Source organism: Necator americanus, chromosome II, assembly GCF_031761385.1.
Source record: "Necator americanus strain Aroian chromosome II, whole genome shotgun sequence".
In the NCBI taxonomy this organism is placed as follows: domain Eukaryota; kingdom Metazoa; phylum Nematoda; class Chromadorea; order Rhabditida; family Ancylostomatidae; genus Necator; species Necator americanus.
The window spans coordinates 1,358,044-1,386,020 of record NC_087372.1 but is presented as its reverse complement, the minus strand read 5'-3'; the positions used below and the strand labels follow the sequence as shown (position 1 = coordinate 1,386,020).

General features: G+C 38.6%; 2 protein-coding genes across 4 annotated transcripts; one reads left to right on the top strand and one right to left on the bottom strand.

The window, feature by feature from the left end:
• Positions 1 to 68: 68 nt before the first annotated feature.
• On the bottom strand, positions 69 to 8,594 carry RB195_016565 (uncharacterized protein; the record flags this gene model as incomplete). The annotated part of the gene is made up of 3 exons (XM_064183148.1): positions 69 to 321; positions 4,150 to 4,194; positions 8,506 to 8,594. 3 exons carry the CDS (start codon positions 8,592 to 8,594, stop codon positions 69 to 71), a joined length of 387 nt encoding a protein of 128 aa, XP_064039029.1.
• Positions 2,997 to 27,771, top strand: RB195_016564 (uncharacterized protein; the record flags this gene model as incomplete). 3 transcript variants are annotated; one of them, XM_064183147.1, is made up of 21 exons in its annotated part: positions 2,997 to 3,054; positions 3,569 to 3,633; positions 13,962 to 14,160; positions 16,467 to 16,670; positions 17,271 to 17,398; positions 18,094 to 18,246; positions 18,309 to 18,404; positions 18,496 to 18,630; positions 18,685 to 18,753; positions 18,860 to 19,087; positions 19,287 to 19,418; positions 19,470 to 19,580; positions 19,631 to 19,708; positions 19,766 to 19,857; positions 22,876 to 22,995; positions 23,063 to 23,130; positions 23,584 to 23,708; positions 24,894 to 24,962; positions 25,097 to 25,245; positions 26,265 to 26,360; positions 27,582 to 27,771. In XM_064183147.1, 21 exons carry the CDS (start codon positions 2,997 to 2,999, stop codon positions 27,769 to 27,771), a joined length of 2,565 nt encoding a protein of 854 aa, XP_064039026.1. The 3 variants fall into 3 exon arrangements, with proteins under 3 accessions (XP_064039026.1, XP_064039027.1, XP_064039028.1); XM_064183146.1 differs by lacking the exons at positions 2,997 to 3,054; positions 3,569 to 3,633 and adding an exon at positions 11,864 to 11,896; XM_064183145.1 differs by lacking the exons at positions 2,997 to 3,054; positions 3,569 to 3,633; positions 27,582 to 27,771 and adding an exon at positions 11,864 to 11,896 and having other exon boundaries at positions 26,265 to 26,364.
• Positions 27,772 to 27,977: the final 206 nt, after the last annotated feature.

The following is a 27,977-nucleotide window of genomic DNA, read 5'->3' as shown; positions in this document are numbered from 1 at the left end:
TTTTGAAGAGTTAGAAAAAAAACTATTCGAATTTGTACTACAAAAAGATTTTTTCTCAGATCCAGGAATCAAACATGAGTTTTTGAATCCAATCCTTCCGCCTTTGAAACGATGGAAGTCCAAAGTTGAATTGTTTGGTCGGGTACACATTTTTCGTACAGTATGACCAACACCCACACACAGTCAGAAGATGTAGTTACGACTACAGATAAGGCGTGAAAACAAGCGCCTCCATGTTCGGACCCCGTAGAACGCCTTTCTTTCAAATGAAGAAGGAATAACCATTCACGCACTTTCCTCGTCCTGCACTCGATTTTTTTCCTGAAATTCAGGATGTGTTTTCTCCCCAGAGAACGATCAAACACAATCCAGTTACTTTACGTCTTTAATCTAGAGCTTTTCGCGCTAAAGTTACAGATATTTTCGTTTTTTCCTCTTCCTACTGATGTGAATCTTCCTATGGGGCTGTTTGTTTCTTCTACCTCTATTTTTCCTCTGTAGTCAGATAACCTTTTTTTACCCGACCTTTTTTACGTTATTCTTCAGTGTGCTGGAGATTCACGGTGCCTCTCACCATTAGTTTCCATGTCTTTTCCGAGACAATATGTCAATATGACGGACTTTTGTCAAAGATTAGAACCTATTCGTCCGAATAAGGCCATTTGCAGCCTCTCAATTGAGGGTCCCCTTGGGAGACGACAACGCGTCGCTTCGCTCAGCATCACTGCGTACCACTGAAGTGTGTGTGTGTAGGTGAGCTGCAGGGGATTCCTCCCAGTTATCCACCCGTCTTCTCCTGCTCCTTTCTGATCCTCCTCTCTCTCGAACAAACCTCGGGCCTCTTTCTTCTCCGTCCGATCATTGTCCGCATTCTCTAATGAACTCTTTTCTCTTGATATATCGGGAAAGCCAGTGAAAGAATTTTGCTAACGATGCATTGTTGCGACGAGCGGCGATACAACGCATTGGTTTTCGTTGCCAAACGAAGTTGGATTAGTCCTGTCCTTGAATTTCTCAATTTTTAATCATTCAAAAAATTTTTGTATCTCGTAAAAGCGGATATGATCTCAAAAAGCTCAGGTGATGCAAGAATAAGCTCAGAAAAGAACTATTTTATGAGCAATTAAGTATCTGCGCTTAAAAATAATTTGTGAAACTATTTATTCGAATGAAACAAAAAGTCCTGCCAATATGTATTCATCGAACAATCCTATACAATGCTTTTTGTATCAGTTTTCTTCCCGTTTTTTCTGCTCATACATCCGTTTTTGGCTCTCTTCTCTCTATCTATTTGTTTACATAATTGCTATCTAAATATACTAGTACTATGTACTAAGTTTGCTCCACTTGGACGCCATTTTTGCAAGGATTCAAATTTTTTTGAATAGAGCAAAATATATTTATGAGAATGTTGTCTGCCCTAATGGCGTTTCAATTGTACGGTAACAAAATCTCTCGGGAATTTAATAGAATCACTCCCTTTTTTTAGTTTGCCATCTCTTCCCTTTATGTTTATGGAAAATTTTCAAATTTTAAAATTGAAACCTGGGAGAAAGATGGCAAAATAAGAAAAACTATCCAATTTTGCCTTCTCAAACTTTATCCGATAAATCATCTCTGTACGATTACAGTACAACCTTCAGTTCTTTCAGACTTGTTAATCTATTCGTATTTTCTAGAATTAAACAACGCCCCTTCCGACTAGTTATAATTTCCTAATTAATGAGATAAAATTGTCTTTTTACTCGTAAATTAATACATTTACTTGCTACTTGCTCATTAATTAAGGTGCGTAGTGATGCAGTAAAAAAATTGTGTGGTGTCAAAAGAACTACCTTAATTTTTATTTTGCTTTTTTATTCAAAAATTTCGTTAATAAAATAAAATTGTTGGTAAAAAAAGACATAAACACCGTCTGTGTTTGTTTAAATGACTGAAGAGTATTTTGTCCATAACGCTGCTCCTTAAAAATGCTTCTTCTTCCTATTCTTACACAGTTACCTTCACTGAGCCCCAAAAAATTCTCGTATCTATTTTAGCCTGATCTCAAATTTCTGAATAATTTCCCTACATCCAAAAACTACATAGGATTAATGGATGACGGTAATATCAAGTTTTATTTGCTCTCAGTTACTTTCAAATATGTAGGAGAAGCCTCCCACGCATTTTACTCCAACAACCGCCTCATAATTGCTCATATCCTCTCGTGATGCATCAACAAACAAACATTATAAATTCATAAGAGCCCTACGTAATGCGCCTAAGCAAAGCGTGATGCTCAAGCAGGTCACAGCTGTCTAGGATTCCTGGCTCAACCTATTTTTACTAATTCTACTCTTTTTTCCCCCGAATTTTAACCTTCGTAGTTGTCAAGGACAAACTTCTCTTATTTTAAGGAGAAATAAAAATCCTCAAGTCATATCCTAACACAGTCAATTTGTATAAATCGTCGCTGAGGCTGTTATTATGGAGCAGCAGCGCCTTCCCTCTTTATGCTGAATTATTAAGACGAAATTTCGGCAAATTTCCCCCTATAGCAAAATTTACCTCTATAAAAGTTCTATGGATCCCATGAAAATCCACTACGAAAACCTTGGCAGCAATAAAATCTAAATGAAATGTTCACATGTATCTACGTCCACTCCTTTGTTTAATTTATGTCGACTGGGAATTGAGGTGCATCACTTTTCCTTCGATTGACGTCAACTATTTATCGTCTTATTTTCTCTAGCGATCCACATTCCTTTAAAATTTATAAGATTTTTAGTGTGACAGTTAAATTTTCGATTTAGAATTGTTGCTTTAAATTATTTGCACTTAACGCACCGAACGACAAAACGATGACCTCATTCCCAAAGTGCTAAAATACGCAGAAATTTATTTTTTTTCACAATGAACGTGCTAATGTCCGAATCATTTGTGATTTATCGTTCTTGGAAATCCACCATTGAGAGCTTTGCCTACGGCCTATTTCCGTGTTTTTTCTTTCCTCGAAAATGGCTCTTTTCCGAGTATGCAAAAAGTCGAATGTGGTTTATAAGCTTTCTAATATTGGTACTTACACAAGGAAAATTATATCACCTGGTTGCTTAAAAGAACCAGCTTTTTGAGGTGATATCTCATACTCGATGTATCTCTGAAAAATATTCAGAAGCGATTATGGGACAAAACATCTCCAGATTTGAATGCTGTTTGTGAAAAAATCAAATAGAAATAAAAATGTCCTGAGTTCTTCAAATTGATGAAAATGGTTTTTTTTCCGGAGTGCAAGTTGTTTGTCACTATTCGTGTTATTACAAACTAATATGACTCATCCCAGCTTTCTGGCCGCTTCTCAAAAAAATTCCAGAACTCCACATTCCAAAAGAGTTCCACAACCGAGCCATTCTTGTTTTTCGAGTTGTTGTGCTGTTGGAAAGGTCTTAAATCGTGGCCGACGAGAAGATCAGATTCTTGCTCGCATCTCATTCTCGATCCAATGTTTTGTCATATTTGGACATCGCGTCGTTTTTGCTCAGCAATCCATCAGAATTTCCGTTTCGTTGGACTTCTTTTTGTTGTTTTTCAGCGCGGATCCTCGTAGAATCGACGCGATGTGACGATGCTGCAGCGATTCGCGTTCCGAATAGCATGGTTTGTCGCTTCTCGCTAATTTTTCATTCCACCACTTTATACTCTATTCTATTTCTGTCATTTGCTTCGATTTAAAATGTCGTGGAGAAAAATTCGGCGCTTTTGGTCTTCGGAACTCTAACAAGTCTTCAAGGAATATGTAGGTGTTTTGAAGTGTCCGATAGATTGGAAACGTTGAAAATTAGCCTTAATTTATCGTAACTGTAAGTTCTACCATATCACTGTATCACTGTATCTATTATTGCACCTCTGTCTTCTCAACATTTCCAAATAGCCTCCTCCACGTTCTTTTTTCATTTACTTCACTTTTTTCTCTTTTGTAAGTGAACCCTCCCCCTGGGTCAACGATCTCCACCCAGTTCTGCTCCCTAGGGATGTTTTAGTGGCTTGAGTTGATCTCGATTTTTTCCGGAAACTCTGTCATACCTATCGAGTTTTACTCGCATTTTCCGACACTTTTGAAGAGTAAGGACAAATCTAAGCATTCCCAACGTAAAAGTGCTGATCCGAGCTCACCTCATAGCGTTTGCGAAGAGAAGAGGCTGGAGGTGCTGGTCATTCCTGAAAACGACTAATCCTGGAGACTAAAAAAACTCTGCTTGATTGGCGGAAAGTGAGGCCTTTCAAATCACGTTGTCAACAAAATACAGTAGTCAGATCCAGGAAAATGATAGCATATTTCAAAAAGCTGTAAAAATATTATACAGCAGATATAATGAACAAATACGGTAGAGAAAAAAAGGTCGGCCTACGAATGACACGGTTGTTTTTTTCTTCTTAAAATAGACATCAGATAAGGTTCTGATACTACTGTAATTACACAACTCCCAAGTGATCGATGAGAAATTAATAATAAAATTAATGATAATTCCAAGGGATAAGAAACAGGCAAGCTTCATACAGACCTTCCTGCTGTCTACTTTGGACCTTTGAAATGCGTTCATGAAATGAATCGAGAACATCGTAAGTCAGCGACCTTAGTGGTACCAAAATTGTTATACAAACTTTCCGAATTTAGTTGCTTAGAAATAAGCAGCCGAGCACAAATCAAGTCAAATCCACTGTTAAGTAAAGAAATTCAAATGAGTGAACACTACTACTTCCTGAATAAGGTGATCCAAGTAGGATCTTCGCAGTATTTTTTGTTTTTTGTTTTTTTTTTCAAAAACTCCCTTCTGAACCGTTCTCGAGTAAATTCCCATTGGTTTTGTGTTATCCAGAAGTGAGCATTACCAACTGCTAGTCAGATCTGCTTCACTGCTCTGTTGCAACGACAGTTGCTCGTCCATCTGTTCCTTTGTCAGAATTTTTTAAATGATATCCTTGTTACTTGTTCGTCTTTGCTTTCGGAAACCTGGACGTTTCGCAAGCAGGAGCGAAATGCGGTCAGTGCCAGAGAACGCTCAATTGTGGGGCTGTTTCTAGGAATATCTTCCTTTACGCAAGTAAAGCAGGGGATTCGAAGGTCAGTCCTGACGTGAACAACCCGAGATCAGAGGCGCTGCTGAATTTGCCAGAAAAAATAGGTAATAAGGGAAATAAAATTAGGTAAACCGAATATGGGGTGCGTTCCAACGACAATCGCTGAGCAGGAGCCACGAGCGACTGGATACCACACGATATCGAACCCATTGCCGGAAAACCCGATAGTCAGATTTTTCTAACAATGTCCTTTGAAGAAAATTACGATGCTCTTTGGGTCCCTCGCGAGATGAGAACCCACTGAACAACCATTATGGAAGAAAGAGAAGTATTACTGGCGTTTGCTCGAGAAAATCGAGGAACGACGGGAGCACATCCGATACAGGCATCGGTCATTTTTTAAAATTGAGGAAATAAGATAAACATTTTCGGAAAAGCGGCTAAAAGTATCACATTTGAATTGAATTGCTATCCAGATCTACGTATCTATTGCAACTTTTGGTTGTCGCAGTACTGTAATATACTGGTCAGGACCACAGTCACAATTTAGGCATATGGTATCCAGGTATTGGTACGTATCCAGGATACCGTTTTTCATTAATATTCTGAACTTGCTAATTTTTTACCACTGGTCTACAAATACATCGTCATTTTTCGCCGATCTTCGTTTCGTAATCGCTAACACCTGTGCATAATTCAATTTTATAGTAATATTTAACAGGACTGCGACGTTATATCATTCTAATCAAAAATTTCCCACATTTTTTAAAGAATTTTCCCACAAGTGAAATAAAATCTACTGATAACATATTATGACTACTTTTTTTTTGGTAATAACAGTGTGTGAATATGAGCTCCCGAATTTTTTCCAGCTACTTTTTTTAAACGTAAAAAACGCACCAACGATCTACACTCACTGCGCCTAAGGGCCTATGCTAAGATGTCACCCATAATCTAAGTAGTGATTGGGTTTGAAAGTCCTGCGATCTATAATTAGCATCAGTTAATTATTCGCTCAATTAAGCGTCAGACTGTTATTATTCCCTGTTGCGACGCGATTGCTCGCAGCTTCGCCGAGTTGTGTCGCCTTTTCACGTAGCCGTGCCCAACTCTTCTGGATCTACAGGAAGAATTCAACGCAAAATTCATCTACTCTTATCCAGGATCCTGCGAGATCACACCTCTCTCCTGTACTGAATATTCTCTTGTCCTTCACTCGGCATAATCCGGTAGTACGGAGTGGCGAAACGAGTTGTCCACCATCATTCCAAACTTCTTCCAGTATTTGAATCATCGGTCATGGATTTCGGAGGTGTCCTGAACGGAAATACCTCTTGTAATATTTGTGTAACTTCCTTCGGATAGTCCCAAATTCAACCTTCTTTGAATCTTGGCATCGTAGAGTTTCCTCCGGGTAGTTGTGCAAGTGCGGATCGTACGCTTACTCAAATTCCTCAATCTGTGTTTTGTGGGCGCAGAACCACGGACAGCACGTATTATTCAGACTTTACAAATCCAGGAGCTCACATAACGAACGAATGAAGAGGAAAAAGGAAACTGTTCACAGTTAATAATACATTTTTTGAGACAAAATTAATTTTTTTTTTCTGAAATAAAAATGCTAATTCCTTTCTTTTAACCTTAAGCAAGTGGAGCACGCAACCGAGGGCCTTAACGACGGCACTCTACTTCGGCCAACATTTCGGAGTAGTCGTCTTTTTCAAAACCTGGAAGGTCATGAAAAAATTGTAATGTATCCTCCTAAATAGCCTCATCGAAATACTATAACATACTATTCAGTAGGAGAGTAAGTAAGGAATCGATTGGAGAATTACAAAACCGTTAAAATCACGTTAATCATCACGTGGTCATGACGCTACCATACTGTAATAGAAATTATTCCGAAAGTGTAAGTACTGTCCCGCTCGCATCTAACCCCGTAGGTGAAACCCCACAAAAATCGTTGTAGAAGGAGAGCTCGTTCTCGCTCACGGAGATCTTTTCCTTCTGTTCTCTTCTGGAATCTTGATCACCATCCGAAACGCTTCCAACGTTCCGTGCACTATGATTTCGGGTCCCTTGCGACTATTGGTGATTCTCAAATATTCCGACGGTTCATACTCGAACGATTCTCGAGGTTTTCTCGCTGCGATCCTACTCTGAAGGAAGTTCTATGCATGTCTTCTCGAAAAGGCATAACGTGTGCTTCTCATGGCGATGTTTTCATGCTGAGACAACGCAGTAATTCGTATTTCAACCACGTACTTAGTGATTGTGTGTAATTGTAGTGGATTTTCACAGAGAAGACGATAATTATCAGAAATTTAGGAAAAAGGAAAGAAATAATCATGCGTCGTTGAAGAAGTTGTTAGGATAGTATTAGAAGCAATCCTTGGAATATTTAATTGAATCCTTCAGATTTTTAGATTGCCATTCTGTAATAAGATAGGATGTTTCTTCTCTAGTTCATCCTTTCTTTTTTGGTGGAAAAAATGGTACGCTCCCCTCTGCCAAATTCTTTTCACATCTGTGCCTTAACAAGAAAATTTATACCTGTAGAAACATCCACAAAAATCTCACAGATTGGCAGATCAAATAAATAAGGAAAATTGCAAAATTTGTGATAAAAGTTTTGTACTAGAGATGTCATTGGAAGCGCACTACCTGCCGTCGCTTTAATTTTGAGCATGGTCCTTGTTTCATCGATTAAAGACGAAAATATGGAAAAACCAGTAAGGGGAGGAGGCCAGGTCGTAAATGGTCGTAAATGTTATTTATATTCGTACTTATGATTAACAATATTTCCTCCAAGAGTTACCTCATCTTTAACTTCTTTGATATTTGTGGAATTATAGAAAAATATACTGTTAATAATGTATTTTTTAAGATAAAATTGAATTTCTCCGAGCGTCAAAAGTTGTTTCAAGATATTAGTGAATAGTTTGTGATTTATTCCGTTCTTAAAAATAGCAGTACTCAGAATAATAAGAAGAGGAACATTCAGCATGCTGTACAGTACGTAGACCCCATTAGTCTTCGAGGAGATTCTGATTCAGCAATGCAGTGACTCACTTGCACCTCTTCTCCGTGGCCAGCCTCTGGTCCTCAAAAGGACCAGGGGAAGCATTTTTTGCATTTTTTGTTGGAACAACATCAAAAGCTGACAAAAGGACAGGAATAGCGTAGTGTCAGAGATTGAGAGCCATTTTTTAGCCTTTTGATAATGACGAGGACGTCGGAGCTCCAGAAAGCTAATAAAATTTTACCATAACAAAAATTCTAGTTGGGAGAAGAAGAAAACTTAATCCAGAAAAAATTGTTATTAGCGATCTTGGGCATTGTGGGCATTTCAGCTGTTTTTCCAAATTTTTTTGTCGGATAGTAGAGCAAAAAACACCTACGAACCGAACACTCCTTAACTATCGCTGAATAATTCGTCTGAGGTCGCACCTGCTGTCTGTCTGTCGAATAAAATCGTCCACACCGTAGACGACGTCTGGTCTTCGTGGAATTTCTCCGGTAAATTGGGGAATAACCATTCCATATGGGGAATGTTCGTCGAAAATGAGGCACCTGGCCGCTGTTCGCCCCGTCCGCGTTCACGTCGCTCCGCCTCTCGGCTCGGTATCCGCGTGCTGCGGCTCTTTGCGAATGACGGCATCGCTCGCATGTATTCACTGATTCAGGATTGCAGCAGCGTCTCTGAACTAACAAATTCTGAGGTAAATTTCTGTTGTGTGATGCATATCGTGGCAAACTTGATTTTCTTTAGAAAAAAGAACGTAAATGTTGCTCATAAGGCAGAAATTTGATGTCTCGTATTGCATAGTTGCAAAGGATTCTTGTGACTGTCCTTTTCAGGGATAACCTATTAATTTATTTTTGTAATTTTTGGTCATTCCTGAGGAGAACGACCAGAGGAGCTATGCTAACTGACAATGCTCTTCCCGCGAAAAGCGGACGTTTTTCTGCGAAATTGTTTTCCCTTCCACGACAATAGTTTTGCCATTATCATGTAAAAGGATACTTTACTTCATCACTACGAATCATTACTGTAATTCACACACTTTGTTTATCTTTCTTTAGTATCTTTAATGACAGCCAGTTGCTAAATCATAAATATTTACGGTTAAATATCGTAGGTGGCCGATGTTCCCGTGATTTTATCCGCTAAAGTAGGATAGAGTTCCTCATCAGTGCTATCTCTTTTATTTCTTTACATTAAGTCATGAATCTCTGAACATTTCTCTTCCTATTTTTCTTCCATTTTTCCACACGATAGAGGAAGGCAGGGGAGCAGAACGTATAAACAAATTTACAATGCAATTTTATTCATATTCATTCATTAAAATTGTACCACCACTACCAATCAGCCATCGCCCTCATAAAACCCGTCTCTGGTCCAGGAAAAATGTGCATTTTTCGAAGAACATGGTGCTGGATTCTTTTTCTTGAAGTTTTCCTGCAATCCATTTGAACAATATTCTACTGAGAGATTTTCCCGGTACTGTTTTTCTTGGAATGCTCATCTGTTTTTTTAAGACATATAAATGCATCTAAGGCAGCTCACGGATTCAATCCGTCATTGTACGTCATCCGATTAGTCTTATCGTGCATTTATTTCACTGCTTCCCTTCGTCGTATTTCATTACTAGGAAATATGTGATTTGACATTCGAGGATATTTTTCATGTTGAGCCATTTACATTAGTAGATAGGATTTGTTAGGTTTGTTTTGGTTTTTTTTGTTGTTTTTCAAATGCCACAGGGAAAATACGAAACACTTACTAGAAATCCAAGAGGGAGAAACCCGTAACAGCAACAAAAGCTCCAGTATATCTGACGAAGCAACTCTTTACACTCACAGTACTGAGGAAGTGAAACAGCGTAAAGTGGATCAGTATCTGACAGGGCAATTCTTCACCCCAGTGAATATTAAACTCCAAGGATTTTCGTTTCATTCGTCCCCATGGTGTAAAGAGTTACCCCGTTTGGGTAATCGATGACTGTGGTGCTCTAGATCCCTGTGTATAAATCCCGGATCTATTGGCTCGATTTGCAAATTTCGCTTGGATACTTGCAAGTTGTGTCCCGAAACCTACTACCGGGGAAAATCTAACACGAAAAAAGTTCTCTAACAAAAATGAGGAGCTCAGTTTGTTTGTCCACGAAGGGACAGCGACTCTGGAATTCCATGTTACCTGCATACCTACTACAGCATACGAGAACTGTAGCGTAGCATCAGAATCCTCTTCGTTGTCTCAAAAACTGTCGCTGGATTGTTGTGGTACACTTGGAAATAGATCTAAACGGGCCATTGACGCCAACAAAATCTTAATGTGGATCTTGAAGAGATTTGAAAGAGCCAGTGGATTTGTTGATTTTCACGGATTTGTGCAAGCGATCATGTCAATGGAGAGAAATAAACTGTGCAAATCCCTTCTACCATAAGCAAAATTCAGTGAGAAATTGGAAGATTTTTTTTGCGAACGAATTAATAAACGAGACATTTGTAGCTTAAGTTTATTTGCTAAGGACATACATGTGTTGAACGGGACGACCGCAACGCGCTCACTGTAATTTTATCCACCGTTTGCGCTCAACACTCAGCGCTTCCGGAACAGCGGCGCAGCCATTCCGGAAGCCGAAAAGGCGTTGTCGTAGTCCGCCACCGGATAAAAAGGAGCTGTCGTACATCTGTTGTTATACGTCCAGCACGGCAATGCTTAAACTCGTCCTGACCGCTCAGAAGTTACGCGATCGGCAGCATTTTTTTTTTGCCGATCGCGTAAATTTTGAGCGGCCAGGACGAGTTTCTTTTTTTCTTTCTGCAAAAAAAAAATGCAGAGACTTTTTTCTGCGATCATTTTCTGAATTCGCTACCCTTTCCAATACTCTGCTACCGGTAGTCTGAATGAATTAACTTCTCAGGACACCCTTTTTATCCGCTTGAGGTCAAAAAATTGGCTAAAGGATGCGGAGGAAGCTGACCGACTCCATAAAACGAGAAAACCCTTCTAAAAGTGTAAATAAATGAATAATCCGCTCATCTTTCGGAAAAACTTCTACGTTTTCGATTGGAACTCGAGCGCATTGATCCATCCAAGAAGCACCGAGTTATTCCTGGCACTTCATTCCCTATCCCTACATGGAACGTTTTCCTTTGTAAATAAGGCTCAAACCTATTAGTTTTGGACATAATGGGTTAAGTTATGTGAAAATCCACACGTGATTTCTGGATCTTCTTCGCGTTGAGAAGAGTTTTTTTTTTCAAAAAATCGGTCTGTGTTCACGTCATTCGAAAAAATGACGAATGATCGAATAACGGCGCCTTCGATACGACGCCTGAAGAGATTCCCTCCCTTGCGGATTTTTCTTTTGCTTTCAAATTCGTTAACACCCACATTCCTTAGCTGTGTTTCGAATGCGATTATTCGCATGAATGCGGCAAAATTCTCCATCGTTCGTATTTTCCACGCACATTCCGTGTTCACGGAAAACTTTTCGTATGATGGTGGTGTCGCGTGACGTTTGCGTTAAATTTGAGTGATTCTTTCCACGAGGTACAAAAAAAAACTATTCAGGATTTCTTTGAAATCCTAACTTTGCCTACTTTATTGTTCATTAACGTGCAAATCATTCCATTCGTCATGACAGATCGCGAATCACGTGTTCTCGATTGGAAAAATTCCCGTCAAGGTCACCACGTGGGTGATTTCGACACAAAGTGAATTTATTAAATTCGACCTGCTGTATTCGTCTGCCTGAATTCAACACAAAACTCTACTTCTCGTAAAATTCCTGGTCTCATGTTGCAATTCATTGGATTCACCTGGTTTAAGGTATCCATTTATTTAAATAAAGTTTCCTGGAAATTTTTCAGCGAGATATTTGCGTGGAATGAGGAAATTCCTAACTCGGTCTTTTCTTACAAGGCCGTATGTACTTCATCGTGATGAAGAAGGGAAGGAAATTATTTGGGAAAGGGGATGGCGAATCGTGTTATAGTTATAAAATAATTTATTTGGTGAATAAAAGAAATTTATTGATTGAAAAGAAGATAAAAATAATATTTTGCGGATCTTCACTACAATAAGTACGAAACTATCCCTAGTTCTCCAAATATTTCACCTTCATTGCCGGATTTTCTCAACGTTTCACTAAATTTAAAAATTCTCGTATCATGAATGGTTTTCCCGGTCCTTCTTCTACAAATTGTGACATCGATCCAATTCTTTATTTAATCTCTGGTTTGTTTAACACCTCTTTTTCTCTCCTAACAACTAAAACTATCCTTAAAACGTTCCGGCCCGCTTGTGAATCATCATTCCAGGAGCTCCGTGTACAAATGTACACGAAAACTTTTGAATTTCACTTGCAAGGTCTTAAAAGAAGAGAATCGACAGATAGGGACGGTACATCAAGAAGTAGTATCCCTTAATTCTTTAATTTTTTTGATTTCTCTTTGATCTCCAGAATTTTGTCAAACATTTTTCCTTCTTACCAAGCATTGAGTCCTCTTAGTCTTATTTTTGAGCTCTTTCATTTATAAAGAGTCCAGAAATCTTTCTATATCCACACACTCTCCCATTCTTTTAGAGATTGGAGGAAAACACCCTTTTTTTGCTGTTGAAAACATTTTTTTTCATCAAATTAGTAATTGTCCTCCTAAAAGAATCAAATTTACTAGTTCCCAATTGGGAAATCCCTTTTTCAGAAGGATACCAGATGAAAAAAGAAATATTGCTTTGAAATAATGGAATTAGAAGTAATTGAGCGAAATTACACGCACACGAAAAGAAACGAAGGCAAAATACCGTAAAAATATCATTTTGAATTGTAACAAATTTAAAAGGAAAGGGAAGAACTTCAATGCGTAGACTTTCCGGAATCAAACGTTGCTCAAATCTTTAGCTCTAAATCATTATTATCAGGATCATGCTAGGATCAAAAGATCAGAGGGGAAGTACATAGGAATTCAATAAGCTCTAACTCTCTGCTCTTTCCAGATTTCTCCGACTTGATCAAATCTCTCGACGATTTAATATCTATGGCTTTATTTTCGCTGCTTGTTTTTAAAAATGGATTTTATGTAATTTTATTCTATTTGGCCTAAGAACGTGTACTTTGATCTCAATATTTGATCATTTAATCTTACCATTCCGATCCCTGTTTTTATTTTGGGAATGATTCAGAAACCGATACGAATTCTGTCTCGCATTCCTTTCTTTCTCTCGCATTTTCTTCTAAAATGATATGTGGGGACAAATCGAGACTAACAGATGTCCCATTTTGTCAGGAAGTATTCAAATCCTCTTCTTCTATGTTTTTCTACTAATTTCTAAACGATCACTTCTTCTTTTATAAATTGTTTCTCGAAAAAATGTATAATAAAACAAAATAAGGCTGTTTTAAAAGACTTTTGCACTTAAATGAAATATATTTCCGAAATTTGGCAGCCAAAATCATTTCTGAGTACTTCTACGGGGTGAACACTGAGCTTACAACTATTTTCTTCGATTTTTTCTAAATAAAGTAATCAGTTGCAGTTAAAATTAGTTAAAATTTGCGTCTTCTTTCTCTAATCAAGTAGATAATTTTTATTGTTACAGTTACATAGCCACATCTATTTTCGACAAGTAATAAATGGATAGAAATTCCTCTTATTTATATTATCCACATATTATTGACTTTGTGACTAAAACACATCCCTTCTATGAAGGAAATTTCCTTTGTATGCTATCATTATGGTATTTTTAGTCCGTTTGAATTGCCTAATAGTCCAGAATTCATTCTAGAGTGCTCCCATGCTTCCTTCTTGAAGTATGGATGCACAAAAACCAAGAATTTCCTAGTTTTTCTAGGCACAATCAAATATCAAATGGAATGATTCTATTTTTGTGTCAGAATGGAGCGGACGGCGAAGTGGCGAAGGCAACGGACGTCCCGTTGCTCAAAGCTTCACGAGAGACGGAAGAGGCGACGACGGCGGAACAACCGCAGCAGCATCACTCATATTACCGCAATCTACGCGCCGCTATTATAGCAGGCCTCGTCGTCGCACTATTAATTCCTACATTGTTATTCGTTTATTGGCGATTTTCTGGTGAGTGGATTTGTTGTGGATTGTTGGAAATTCCCAGAAAATACTGCGTTCATAATATTTCGCGCGTGATGGGGAAAGAAGATGCGATAGGGAATCTGTAGGCGGGGTTAATTGCCTCCATAAACAGGGAAAATTTGCTGGAAACAACGTGGGATGGACTCCCACGCGCTTTTACACCGAATATTTCTTTCGGAACTTGTTTGAAAATGAGACCAACTGAGAGAGGAGAAAATCTGGAAGTCAGCTTTGAAATAATGTGTTCATTTGCATTTTTTAATTTACTATTATTATTAATATATTTTGTAATCATCGAAATGTTTATCTTCTAGCTGACCTTTCCACAACAATATCATCATCACGAGCAGAAACCATTAATTTCTCTTAATTTTTTGTGCTCGTATTGTGGCTTGAGCCACAAATTTTTTTTTTGTGAAACCAATCCAACCTCTGGTGTTCCAGCGGCTGGCGAGCGATTCATCCACCCACACGAATGCGTGAGGGTCTCAATCTTTTCACACCCTCTGGAAGAAATATAAAAGAAACGTTTTCGATGAAAAGCCGTATGGAATCTCTGGAAATTTCTGTTTATTTTTCCAGTGAGAAGCTGATGCGCCACGTTTTGCACGTCATTTGAAGTCATTCATTTTAATCCTCTTTTTTTTACGGCCACCACTTCAACAGGCTGATACTAATATAAATCATGCGGCGTAGGAGCCAAACTTCGTCTAAATTAATTTCAAGAATAGTAATAAACATATAAAATAAACATAATATAAATGAAATAAATAACACAAATGGTAAGATTCAACGATCTCTTTCTCTCTACGCGATAATTGTTCTAGACTCTAATGTGTTTTGAAAAAAAAAGATAATTTTAAAAGAAATCCAGAGAAAAATCTTAGAGGATCTAATATGCATACATATATAACTAATAATACTAATATACAACCAATTAATACACATTTATTTCACAGGTATCTGTGTAAATATGTACATATAAATACTTCACAGTACACAAGATTTAATGGAAATCTTGTTACCTAAACGCTGAAACATTTCCTGATCCGTTGAAATATGGTCATTTGCGGTGAAAATTCTCTTCAAAATCATGTAAAAATGTTCGAATGATCGAATGAGTTTTTTTTTTTTCGGTTCCAACACATGCATCAGAAGCTTTTGAACGAATAGAGATGACTGAATTCCCATCATATTTATATTCTTCATGGATAAACTTAGATTTAGAATTGAATGATAAATAATAAAAAAAACAATAAAATAAATTAATCGATTAAAAAATAGGATAAGAAATTAGATGTAAAAAGTAATAGAAATAAAACGTAAAAAAAATAAATAAAAATAAATGAAATAAATAAATAATAGTAAGACAATATAATAATTAATAATAGTAAATGATTATAAATAAGGTATGAAACAAATATGTAAACAAATATATCCAAAATTTGAAACAAAACTGAGAGAACTAATGTTACCTCTCTTAAAGGAGTCTTCAAAAAAAAAACGGGAAAAATCAGTGCAGCCATTTTTGAATGAGTCCCCATCATGCTTCTTTGATTGACAAATTCTGATGCGTGACCTGAAAAGCTGTTTTAAGTTCTATTCCATGGGTTGTGTATTTTTCCCTGGATTCCGAAAAATATTTTTTGTGGATAATTCTATTACGGAACCAAACGAAAAAGATTTATCTTGAGGAGAATGATGTAATAGCTTTTTTTTCGAAAAAGGTTCTATTTTTGTCAGTTTTCTCACATTATTTGCTTTTTCTTGTGATTTTGTGAGGAAATGTGTGGGAATGGTAATGTATTAATATTTGCCGCAAAATTAACCACGTAGGAAATTCTGGATAATTATGAGGAATTTCTTTCGCCCACTCCTCGTAATGGAAAGAAAAACCGCATTGGGACGCACTTTGATCATTTGGTGTAGAGATTGTTCGTTTTCTGGATCGCGCTCTGGGAAACATCTGGAAAGTTCATGTTCGAAAAAAGTTCTTCTACTATCATTGGTGTTATTGCGAGTGCATTCTTCTTTCGAATGTCATAACGCACGGGAACAGCACATACGGTGTGATGCGCAGAGCAACGCCCCCATTCAATGCTCGCGCTGTCGCTGCTAAATTCCGTGGTTCTCCTGAGATTAGCTATTGCATGTCCAATTTTCGGCGCCACAACGGCAGAAGGTACTTTCTTCTTTTTTTCTGCAGCTGAGGAGGAGGCGAACACGAAAAAAAATCCCCAGAAAATAATCGCCTGGATTCGTGAACGTCATGTAAAAGGGTTATGTTTCAGATTGTACCACCGAGCAATGTGTACTCACCGCAGCTCGTCTCCTCTCTAAAATGGATCGATCCGTTGATCCATGCATCGATTTCTACGATTACGCTTGTGGCCAATGGATCAATAATTCTGTAAATCTCAATTATCCGTCATGGAATGTGCTGTATGAGACGAATATGAAGGCGCATGACAAGATAGTTCATGCGATTCTTAAAGGTTCGTCAATATTCGCCCTTATCCTAGAGCACCTTCTAGAACACACTAGCGTAGGTGGTACGGTAACGAAATAGGGAAGAGTAGATTTTAAATTCTGGGTACTTTCTCGCGTTCAGAAGAAATTGTAGGAATGTGTGGACATTCGAGTGGATCTGTAGGGAATAACGCGGCTACAATTATTTGTAGTCACAATACTGTGAACATTCCTAACCGAAAGAGACGAGATCTCGCACTTACAAAGTACAATACAAATCCAGACAGTATCCTATCCTAACGAAAAAGGGATTTTCTGTGATAGACACGTTATCCTAAACATTGAATCAGCGCTAACCGCATATTTAAGCTCCATGCTCACCCGAACCACTCAAATAAAATGTGCCCTTTTTGGAAGGGTGGATTTAGACTCTGTGGGTCCACTTTTTGTCACTTCAACCGTCGACAGTTCAGAAAATCCATGCAGTTTTAATGGTTCGGTTGACCTGCTCCACGGCTAAAGGTCAACTTTCCAACTAAATCACCTTAATCCTTAAATGAAATAGCCTACGTAGTAAAACCTCATGCATTCGGGAACCCCGATCCTAACGAAAAGGAGATTTTCAGTGATAGACGGTGATTCAACGATTCCATTGAATCGAGGAGAACGAGCTGCGGTTGAACTGTTCCGACAATGTACTGATATGGACAAACTGCGGACGATTGGACTCAACACCTGGCTGCGATTTGTCGAGGTTTGTTCTGCATTGTTTTCCTTGGCCTCTTTTTTTTTGTACTCAGCGCATTAGTCACCTCGCCTACATACAAATTTTGGGTGATATGATGCATCTGAATCGATGTGGTTCGTAAATAATGAGATAGATCATCAATTTCTGGAGCACGGCATCTTAGAGTCAAGAGAAGTACTGGTCTTCTGCCGGTACCCCATGCTAATCCACCATGTGGTGCCGAACCCCTGTGTCTGCCTTGCTGCCTTGCACAAGAGCACCGAAAGTGCAACTCATTCATCAAAAACACCAACGAATACCGTAGCAATCGTCCGGATCGATAAAATCTTCCATTTAAGTCTTAAAAAGATCGCTGTTACCTCAGCTATTGATCAGCAGCGTAAACACTTAAGAAATGTATACGATTTCACCGATTGTTTACCGTTGACTTGGCCCCTCTATAGCCCCATTAGGAGAGAATTCTACCTGATTTTTGCCATAGAAATGAAAATGTTGGATACTGCAGCGTAAAGGTGAACAGTTGTTCCGGAAGTCTCCATATAAACAACATCGAATCAAAGCACTAACTTTATTGTAATTCACAGCGTTTGCGAAGTAAAAGAAAAAGAAAATCCTGTTCATTACCAATCCCTTTGCTAGTGATATTTTTACATTCATGATTTCGCCTCTAATTTTCCTTCCCATGGGAGCCAACTTTCCAGGAACTCGGTGGTTGGATGCGAGAACTCGAGCAGGAGGTACGACCGGTGCCACTTGAGCTCTCCGTGCTACAAGCTTTCAATTATTCCGTTTTTCCTCTCTTCTGGGCAGGAGTTGAAGTCAACTACTTCGATTCTAAGACGCATTTGATTACGGTAGGACCTCACAAATCTCTGTAAGTGTCACTCAACTGGAAAGGTGGAATTTGTGGATTCAGATTTACGAACAGCTCCCTTTACTGCTCAATCCGAGCGTATACCAGTACGATGTTGCTGTAACCGCAGAAATGATCCTGAACAAGGAAGGGCCTCAGGTAGGAAGCTGTCCTAGAATTGAGCCGAAATTCAGATTCAAGATTATCCCAGCTCAAAGCTCCCCGTTTATGGTGGTACCCCTTATTTCAGGCTACTTCACTGCTCCAGGAGACCGGCGAAGAGATGGCCGTTCTTCTAGGCTTCGAACGGACTTCTCCAGCACTTCGAGCAATGATCGCTAGGATGATCGAATTAGAATGGAGGATTACAGTCAGCGGTAGTAGGGTGGGAATTTTTTTTACGTCTTCTCACCGATTTTCACAAATATTGACGTTTTAGTTTTACAAACATAAAAAAGAGCGCTATGAGGTGATCTCTATTGCTGAACTGCAAATACTAGCTCCAGCGGTTAGTCTCCTATTTTTTTTTCTCTTCTTTCTTTGTTGCTTTTTTCTTTCCTTCGTTTGCTTATATTTATCTGAAGGCGACCACAAGCGTTTTTTTTCCTTTTTAGTTGGATTGGACATTATTCCTATCGTCGTTAACTGGAGAAGAACTGCGTCCTGACGAGAAAATCGCTCTAAAAACAGGTCGTGATTGGCTGATCAAACTTTCGCAAATACTTCTCGAATATCTGGAAACGGAAGGAGGTCGAGCGGTCATAAGGAATTACATCAAATGGAAGACCCTCTTCTTTCATTTGGCCTACGTGAAGCCGAAGTGTCGCGAAGGATTTCTGTGGGTGGGTGGGAAAGATTAATCTGGGATATGCCTGGGCTGTGAGAGTAGTGGGTAAAATGAATGGGCTGAAAATTGAGGAGTTCGGAGAATATTTTTAGAAATATTTCATTTTATGTATCCTTGCCATCTTCTCAATTACCTATTCTCATAAATTTTTGGGGAAAAATCTGGAAATTCCCAATTCATCCCGCTATTTTTAGAGTGTTGTCGAGATTTATTCCGGGCCACCTCACCTCCGAAAGGAATTCTGTATAATGCGAGCCTCAGGAATCTTCCCTTTGTCGCTGCCATCGGTGCTCAGAAAAATTGACGGAGAGAAAAAAGCAAGAGAGGTGAGTGGAGTTTTTTGTATGTTTTTGTAAACAAAAAAACTTTTATTTCAGAGCAAAGAAATGGTTAAGCAAATAGCTTTAAATATTATCAATGAATATAAGGAAATGCTCCAGACAAGCACCATTCTCGACAACGTGACTGCTCCGATGGCAATGCAAAAGGTTATTCGGAAAAAAATCTATTTTAACATCACCATCACTCCCCTTTTCAGCTTTCCAACATGTCAGTTTTAATCAGCTATCCGGACAAGATGGATAATCAGTTGGCGATGGAGAACGAAGGCGATCGAGTTTGTTTTCATCGAAATTAATCACTTTGAAAACATCCTGAAAGCATCATTTTCCAGATATCCACAGAATTATTCTGGTCGATGGTGTTCGGAGCTGGGGCTGTTTATAGGGAAAAAATAAGAAGACTGCGGAAGCCAGTCAATCCAAGGTATGCCGACTATTTTCTGTCTCGGAAAAAAAAACGGCAAATACACAGGGTAGTATCAAGAAGAGATTAAGTTGCTTAATCTTATCCTAGGAAACTGTAGGAGTACTATCGAATATGGTAACGCAGCTGTTACTTAAAGTTACGGTACTACGTGAGCTACAGTATATGCTATTTGTTTTGTATTTTTCCATTTTTTTCACACTTCCTCGTGGAGAAGGAAAGACTCCTCTGGATCTCTCTTCATTTGATTAAAAAAAAAAGTACTTCGGCTTTCCCGTGTTTTATGAACAAGAAGAAAGAGTGAGGAATAGAATGGATTATCGTACGTAGTGGGGTAGTGTAAAATTGGAAAAAAATGTGAAAAATCGTTTTTAATAATGGCCTTTTTTCGTGAAAATTCGGCAGTCAGCAATAAGTTGAACAAGTAAAATAAGATCGTGCCCTCAGGCACTTATTATTCCTTTTCGTATTTTTTTGTTAGTGATGTTCAACCATTTACTTTTTTATATCAACTTGGTACAGACAGTTAGGACACTGAGCGACTCCAATGAAGTCAAAAAATATTTTTTCTTACTTACGGCGTGAAACAACCTACTTTTACTTTGAAAAAAAACCTTCTACACATCTCGTTTCTACCCAGGAAGCTGAAAAATGTAGGAGATTAAAATAAGAGTCGAGTAAAAGGTCCTGGAATTTATTCGATAATGCCTATTATCAGCGACGATAAATATTCGTAATTCCATGACATCAGAAAACACCTGAAATTAAAGTTTAAAAAATTGCAGAGAAGTTCAATACATAATCCTATTCCTACAATCATCTGAACACTGTACACGATGGGGGTTTTTATAACTTTAACCATGAAGGGGAAATTGCTAAAATTCTCTCGAGAGTCCGATTTCCTCGTCATTTTTAATTTGAATTAATTGTTTTAGTATTGTGAACAGCCGAGAATTTAACTTTAAACGTGATTTTGACGTCGATTTTGCTTCACTTCTGGAAAAAATCGTCAAATTTTCCACAGCTATGCAAGCATCTTAGCTTCCACATCTTTTTTTGAAGTAAGGGATTCGGTCCAACACATATGATAGCTTCAATCATATTTATCAGTGTCAGTGTAGGTAAGGGGTCGTGTATATACAGTATGAGTTTCTTAGATGTATTGGAAAGAGAATGGAAAAATTCTTTTTACGCTCACATTCAAAAAATAATTCGATTATACGCTTTAAAAATGAGCGGCTTAACAAAATGAGCGCATATGTACGGATTTTTCAAGTATTAGTTATTAAATTTATCATTACTTTTAAGTTTGATATTATGTTTATAGGGTATTACTTAGTAACAACATAAAGTTATCGTATAAACTGAATATCGTCACCATTCGAAAATTATTCTCACTTTTGATTTTTCAAATCAAGAAAGCAACATCGCCTTCATTTAATCACGCTAATGCGTTGTGATGGAAATAAATGTTCTTTTTTTCTTTTCAGATGTCATGGAGTAGGAATATAAATGTTTCGGATTAAACAAAATGTCGCGATTACTCGAAAAGTTCATCCATGCGGACATTTTGATGTATAATTCATTTTAGCGGATGCTTTTTTTCTGCCGGGATAATCCCCTCGGGACATTTAAGCTCAAGCTCGTAGGTTTTTTATCGGACTACCTAGTAAATGGTGTCCATTTCATCCATACAAATATGTTCATGCAGATAATGGGTACGGTATTAGTGCTGCAGATCCATGGTTCCGTCCATGGCATTTTTTTTCTAGAAAGGAACTTGCTGCTTAAGGTACTAAATTCTAAATAGTAAATTCAACAAAAGGATTTTTTCCGGACATCGGAACTTCATTCCTTTCCGGATCTATTAATCCACTACGAAAAACGATTATAAATTGTTTGAAGATCGGGATTTTTGCTAATTCGCTGCTGACGCCATCCGGTTAATCCAGAGGATTAGCAGTACGAGCTGTGAATCTGTAAATCGAACAGAGAGCAATAGTCTTAGCATACGTCAACAATGCGGAAGTGTTATCCAGCGGATTTGATGCGCACAGCTCTCGCTCTCGCTCTCAATGCCATTTCGGATAACAGAACACTGACCGGCGGATGAATAATAGAGAAACACGGCTGAAAATGTGGGATTACACGAACACCAGGGTGCCTACGATCCAGGGGTTATTGTTAACTTATGGTAAAGATGAGGCCTAGTTCAGTCCAATTGTGAGCTCAAGGTCGGAGCGGAACCTACATATGGTTTGCATGGCGGTAACACCCTGACTCCAAAAAATTACTAAACACTGTTGTTCGAACGTTCTCTCGTCTTGAAATCGTTTTCGATTCGAAGGAAGGATGAACACACATTTTCGACTTAGTCGTGATTGAAGGAAGCACTTAAAAACTGTTGAGTATCCGGCAAAAATAGGCTCCGAGAAAAACCTAAGAGCTATTTTTCAACAAAGAATGGCGCGCGTGTTCAATTATGGAAAAACTTATATTCTGTCTATGTTCTGTACTAGTTTGGCCAGGAGGTTTTTAGATGAAACTCTTCATTTCCCCGATATTTCGACTTTTTCGCCGACTTCAGAAATCCTAAATAGAGGATGATTGGAAGAATAAACAACAATAAACGTAGTATTGTTCCAATCGTCCTCTTTTTAGAGCTCTGACGATGGCGAAAAATCCGAAATGTGGGGCGAATAAAAAGTTCCATCTGAAAACCCCGTAGGCATACTATTACAAAACTGAACAATGTAACAAAATCTTGAGAAAAAAATTAAATGGATCAAATTTGTATACGATCTGTGCAGCAGAAATCTTCCTCTAAGTGATTGACTCAAAATTCGAAGAAAATTCAACTTTCGTTATCTCTTAGACTTCCCTTCAGCTCTAAATGCATACGTTATGAGCCTACGACTTACCGTACTCATTTAAAATTAAATTTCACGCCATTGATTGCTTTCCAAATGGGACAAATGGTTATAAAAACAAACTTAGCAAAGTTCATCTCCTATTCAGGGATTGGGTCGACTCAAAACCTGCACTCTCCTCCACACCAATCCACAATTATGAACGAAACTTAGTACAAATACCATTCGACGTCGTCCGAGCTCCCATTGCCGACATTGAACTGCTCGAGTAAATTTTTTTTACGGTACCGATACTGCCAAATAATAACTCGGTCACTTACTTTCACTGTTTGTAGTGTGATGAGCTACGCTTCAGTCGGATCGATCATCGGCCACGAGATCACGCATGCGTTCGATGAACAAGGTGCTTTCCTTTTCAATGATTATTAACTCAATTATTATTTCTTAAATAATGGCCTCTCCAGATGTTTTTGGAAACTGATCCCTCGTTTTTGCGTTGTTGTTGCTCTCACCAGACGGCTGATTGCTCGGAAATTTATTGCCTCAAGGCTTAGTAGTTTCCATGTGAAATTGTTCGTTCCGGAATCAAAAAAACGTAGGGAATCTTTGCGCACATCGCTCTCCTTCATTTCTGTCAACAGTTAAGAGTAAGGAGTTTTGCAGGTGGGCGAGGGTGGAAGGTATTTATTTTGCTACATAGAGACAACTGTTAGTGGAAATTCTTATATTAATCCGGAAAACAGATAATATTCTGAAGTACTCGATTGAGTAGCCCTCTTTCTATTTGAGAAAAAAATCATTGGTTTGATTTACCAGGTTAGACCATAATTCTTTTATGAATGCTATGAACTTCCAGGTAAACTCCACGGCCCAACCGGAAATCTCGGCCAGAATTGGTGGTCGAGTGAATCCAGAAGGAAATTCAACGAACGCGAGCGTTGTTACATCGAACAATACGCGCGTCTCACAGGATCCGATGACGTGAGTGTTCCTTGAACTTCGCTACGAGTACACCACATCTTTGACGAGTCTCGCGGTCCTCATTCAACTTAATTCCATATCTGGTCGTCCTCATTAAGATTGTTTATTCGCCATCCATACGAGTCCTGGAATTGGCAGCGCTGTGTCTGAGACATTGAAGTGTGGAGAGGGCCTCACGTCATTTCCCTCCACTGTCGCGCCTAATTAGATGCTATTAGGAGTCGTGCAAGTGTGGAGAAATTGACGAGAAATCAAGTTCTACCAATGTTCAACGAAGCAGGAGGGATTCCCGTTCTATGGGGGATTTCCCTTTTTCGCTACCTCTGAAAATTGAAAATTTAAAATTTCTGGAGTTCGAGTGTGGTGAAGCCGCCATTTCCAAAAATCAGTCCCTACAATTATTTATACAAATTATAAACAATACAAACACTTATGCAACTCTACTCCTAGTGAAGTTAAATCTATATTTTTTATATTTGGTTAATTATACTTAGTACTATGAATTATTTGTATTAGATATTTTTACTTTCTTTTTCTTTTACTTTTTTACTTTCTATACTTTTACTATTTTTACTACTTGTTTTTTATATTCAGTCATATTTATACAAAAGTTTATTAGTGATAATACCATCTACTAATCCTCTTAGGTAAGGAATAATAATTGCGCAACATCTGATAGAGCTGGTCGTTTGGATTTTCTTCCTTCCACCACATAGTTTTTTCTGGAAACATTGTTGACAGCGAATGCTCGAAGTGGAAGAGAATTCACGGATTGCTTAGATACCGCAGATAGCGATATATCAACGCAACGCAACGTGCAGTGATCGTCATAGGACCACTTGCTTACATGTAAGAGGTGTGGAACCGCGATCCTGGAGACGTGGTGAAGTAGTGGTGTCTGAGTCTTCTACAACATTCTAATGACGATGTGAAGATATCTTTAACGTCCTCAAGACGTCATGGAGTGTTTTTGTGACGTTGTTATTTTATTATTTTATTATTTTGTTATTTTAATATAAATTATTCCATTATTATTTTAACTAAATTATTTTAAACCCATGTTTGAATAAATATTCCGTAACCATAAAGTACTCCTTGAACTGAACACAGTCCCAATTTACTTCCAAAAAAAAATTTCTGCATTAAACCTAGGGCAGCATCCACAAAATAATCCGAATTTTCTAGGAGAGTGAAGCTCGGAATTCGCTCTACGAGAATATCGCTGACAATGTTGGTCTAGAAGTAGCACTAAAGGTAAGAAAGAAATATTCGAGCATAATGATTCTTTTCTATTTTTTTTTCAAAAGAAAAACTCATAGTGCTGCTCATTTTGATTTATTGATCTTTTTTCGAACCGGAACGTACCAAAACAGTACCCTCATATTCAGGCATGGCAGGAATACGGTGAGCAATCGTTCTGGAAGCTGGCCGGACTGGGCTTGAATCGTGATCAGCTCTTCTTTGTTGGTTATGCGCAAAGTTGGTGTGCTTTGAAGAGTAAACAGCAAAGAGGTGTACACATGGTGGAAAAAATGAGGTGAGCTTTTTACATTCCCTCTGATTACAATCATATCCCTCGGAAATGATGGATTACGAGTGTGCCTCTTGTTTGGATGAAAATGATCTGCTAGATCTACTGATTAAAAGCAAGAATAACAAACAAAATAAAGAATAAATGACAAATAAATAAATAAATAAAGCAAAATAGGCTTTAGAACTAGTTTTCCAGAAGAAGAACTCATCAGAATATTCTTATAAAAAATAATAGACAAGTTTTCTGTAACAAAGTTGAGTCGTCTGGTAGAACAGTTTTCTTTCTAACCCCCCAAAAAAACCAATTTTAAGAAAATCCCGCTAATTCTGGTCCAAATCACTTAACATAGCTATTTTAAGCAACGGATTCAAACCAAAATGGATTTATATTTTGCATCCTGATCTTTAAATCGGACACGTACTGTAGATATATCGAGAGTTTTGAAGCTCTCACCAACGCTACTTTTTGTCGACGGTGCAGAATATGTGGGATCTCTGGGAATATCCCCTCCTCTAACCGCTGAAATCCTCGAAGGAGATATTAGAGAGTGGTTAATTCTGATGGAAATTTTTTAAAAAACATGGAATCCCCTCATACATCCACAAGTCGTTTAAACTAAGAAGAAGTCAACTAGAATTTACGCAGAAATTGAAAACAGAAATCTCGGAGAAAAAATATCCAGATAAATTAGAATAAATTAGAAAAAGGTGCACATGTACTGAATGAATACAGCCAGAAAGGACAGATGGTCACTGGCTCGGCTAATAGAAATGCAAAGATCTGACTTCATTTCGGAATAGAACTGAACCGAACATTTTAACAACCGATAGGATTTCTGGACTCTCCTCAGTCCTAAAAGATTGCAGATGGCGTGGAAAAATGGTTGTTTGTAGATAGTGTGGAAAAATGGTTGTATTTTTTTTCGTTTTAATCGTTAATTTGATGTACTACTTCTATCTCATTATTATTATTTGCTACTTCATCGCAAAATCACTGCGAAACGTCTGGATTTCTACTTTTAGGGTCACTGGTTCGCTGCAGAACTCGCCCGAATTCGCGTCTGCATTCTCGTGTCCAGTAGGTTCGCCAATGAATCCCAAGAAAAAGTGCACACTATGGTGACCGGGTCCACTCCGGCCCCCTTTTTTTCGTCAAATTTTTCGTGTCTATCGTCGATTCTCATCATATCCTACTTCTGTTTTTTTTTCTCCTATTCTCTAATCATTCCCAATCACAGCGAGCTTTACCACACATTCTCACGTGCCATCGTCTCATTACCCGTCGCTACGGATAAGATCTCATTTTTTTTCTCACTATCTATTTCGCTGGAAAATTCAATTGTAAAAAGATGGCCGTCTCTCTGTCTAGGATCTCAGTTGTCGAGCTGTCACTTTGTGTGTGATTTTGCGTCGACCACGTTTCTCGTTCACGGCTGTACAGTCCGTACGTGCATATCTCGTAATGATTTCATCAATACATAGATCACAGGATTTTTCCGAGAGAAATTGTTAACAAATTTCAAATAAATCTACATGAAGCCGTAGAATTTATCCTAGCTGGTTGTAGTGTTCCTTTGGGAGGCAGTAACTCTTCCTGGTCGCCTCTCTGCTGACAAAGATCGGCAAGCAAAGGCATTCGTTTTATTTTGTGTCATCCCTCGCATCCTGTTGCAATACTTTCCAATTTTCATGTTTGTTCACTATGAAATGGAAATTAATAAATATTCTTAGATGTGTGAGGCGATTCTACAAGCTTTTTCGGTACAAATTCATGTTTTTTTGTCAGAAAGTGAGTCATTGTGAAACCATGCATGACAGAAACAATCTGTCTAGGCATTCTCGTTCTCAGCGATCACCTTCTTAGAGTTAATTTTCATCCATGTTAGTCTGTAACTGCCTCGGCATGGATCATTCCAGTTATTCGGTAGCCTATCTCTCTTTTTACATGACACTGACTACCCTAAGTTCCCTCCTTTCCCTCTTATCTCAGCAGAAATACGTTCTAGCCGATGGGCTTGTCTACTTAGGGGAGGCATCATTGACTTTGCTGTAGATTGCATAAAATTCTGGGACTCCTGGCTTGCATTTAGGTGCCAATTTTGAAGTGTGTGAAAAGAGGGGACTCTTTTCTATTATTGTGACATGCAAAAAAAATTTAAAACCCATGGGCAGGTTGCAAGACTATAGTCCCACGAGTTTTTGGGTCTCCCGGAGTGGACATGTGGAACTTATTTCATAAATGTGGAACGCCTGCAATCAAATGACTGGGAGGTGCAAGGGAGGCGGTTTGGAGGCGACTCCAAACCGCCTCCCTTGCACCTCCCAATCATTTGATTGCAGGCTTTTGGTCGGACCGACGTGCGGGATACAAGGATACCATGAGCCAGTCCTGGCTCAGCAGAAACAGGGAGTCCATCCATTGAATCCACCCGCGTCTCTGGGCAAGCACAATGTCGCGTTTGGTCCGCGATTAGCCCCCTATCCACCACCCGGGGACGCGCCACGTAGCCTCGCGACTAACCGGCTATGATCCCTCTAGTGAGGGAGATCCGAGGTTTTTGCTCGACGAGCTTGACCTCCCTAGAAGAGATGTGGATATTCGTGGCGACTGTCAAGCCTCCATAACTTCTTTGCTGTCCTCACATTCTAGCTCACCGTAATCCCCTATTTAGGCGTCTTTTGTAAGGTGCGCAGTGTGGGCACGGAAACGCACTGCTCTTCTCGACGAACCTGATC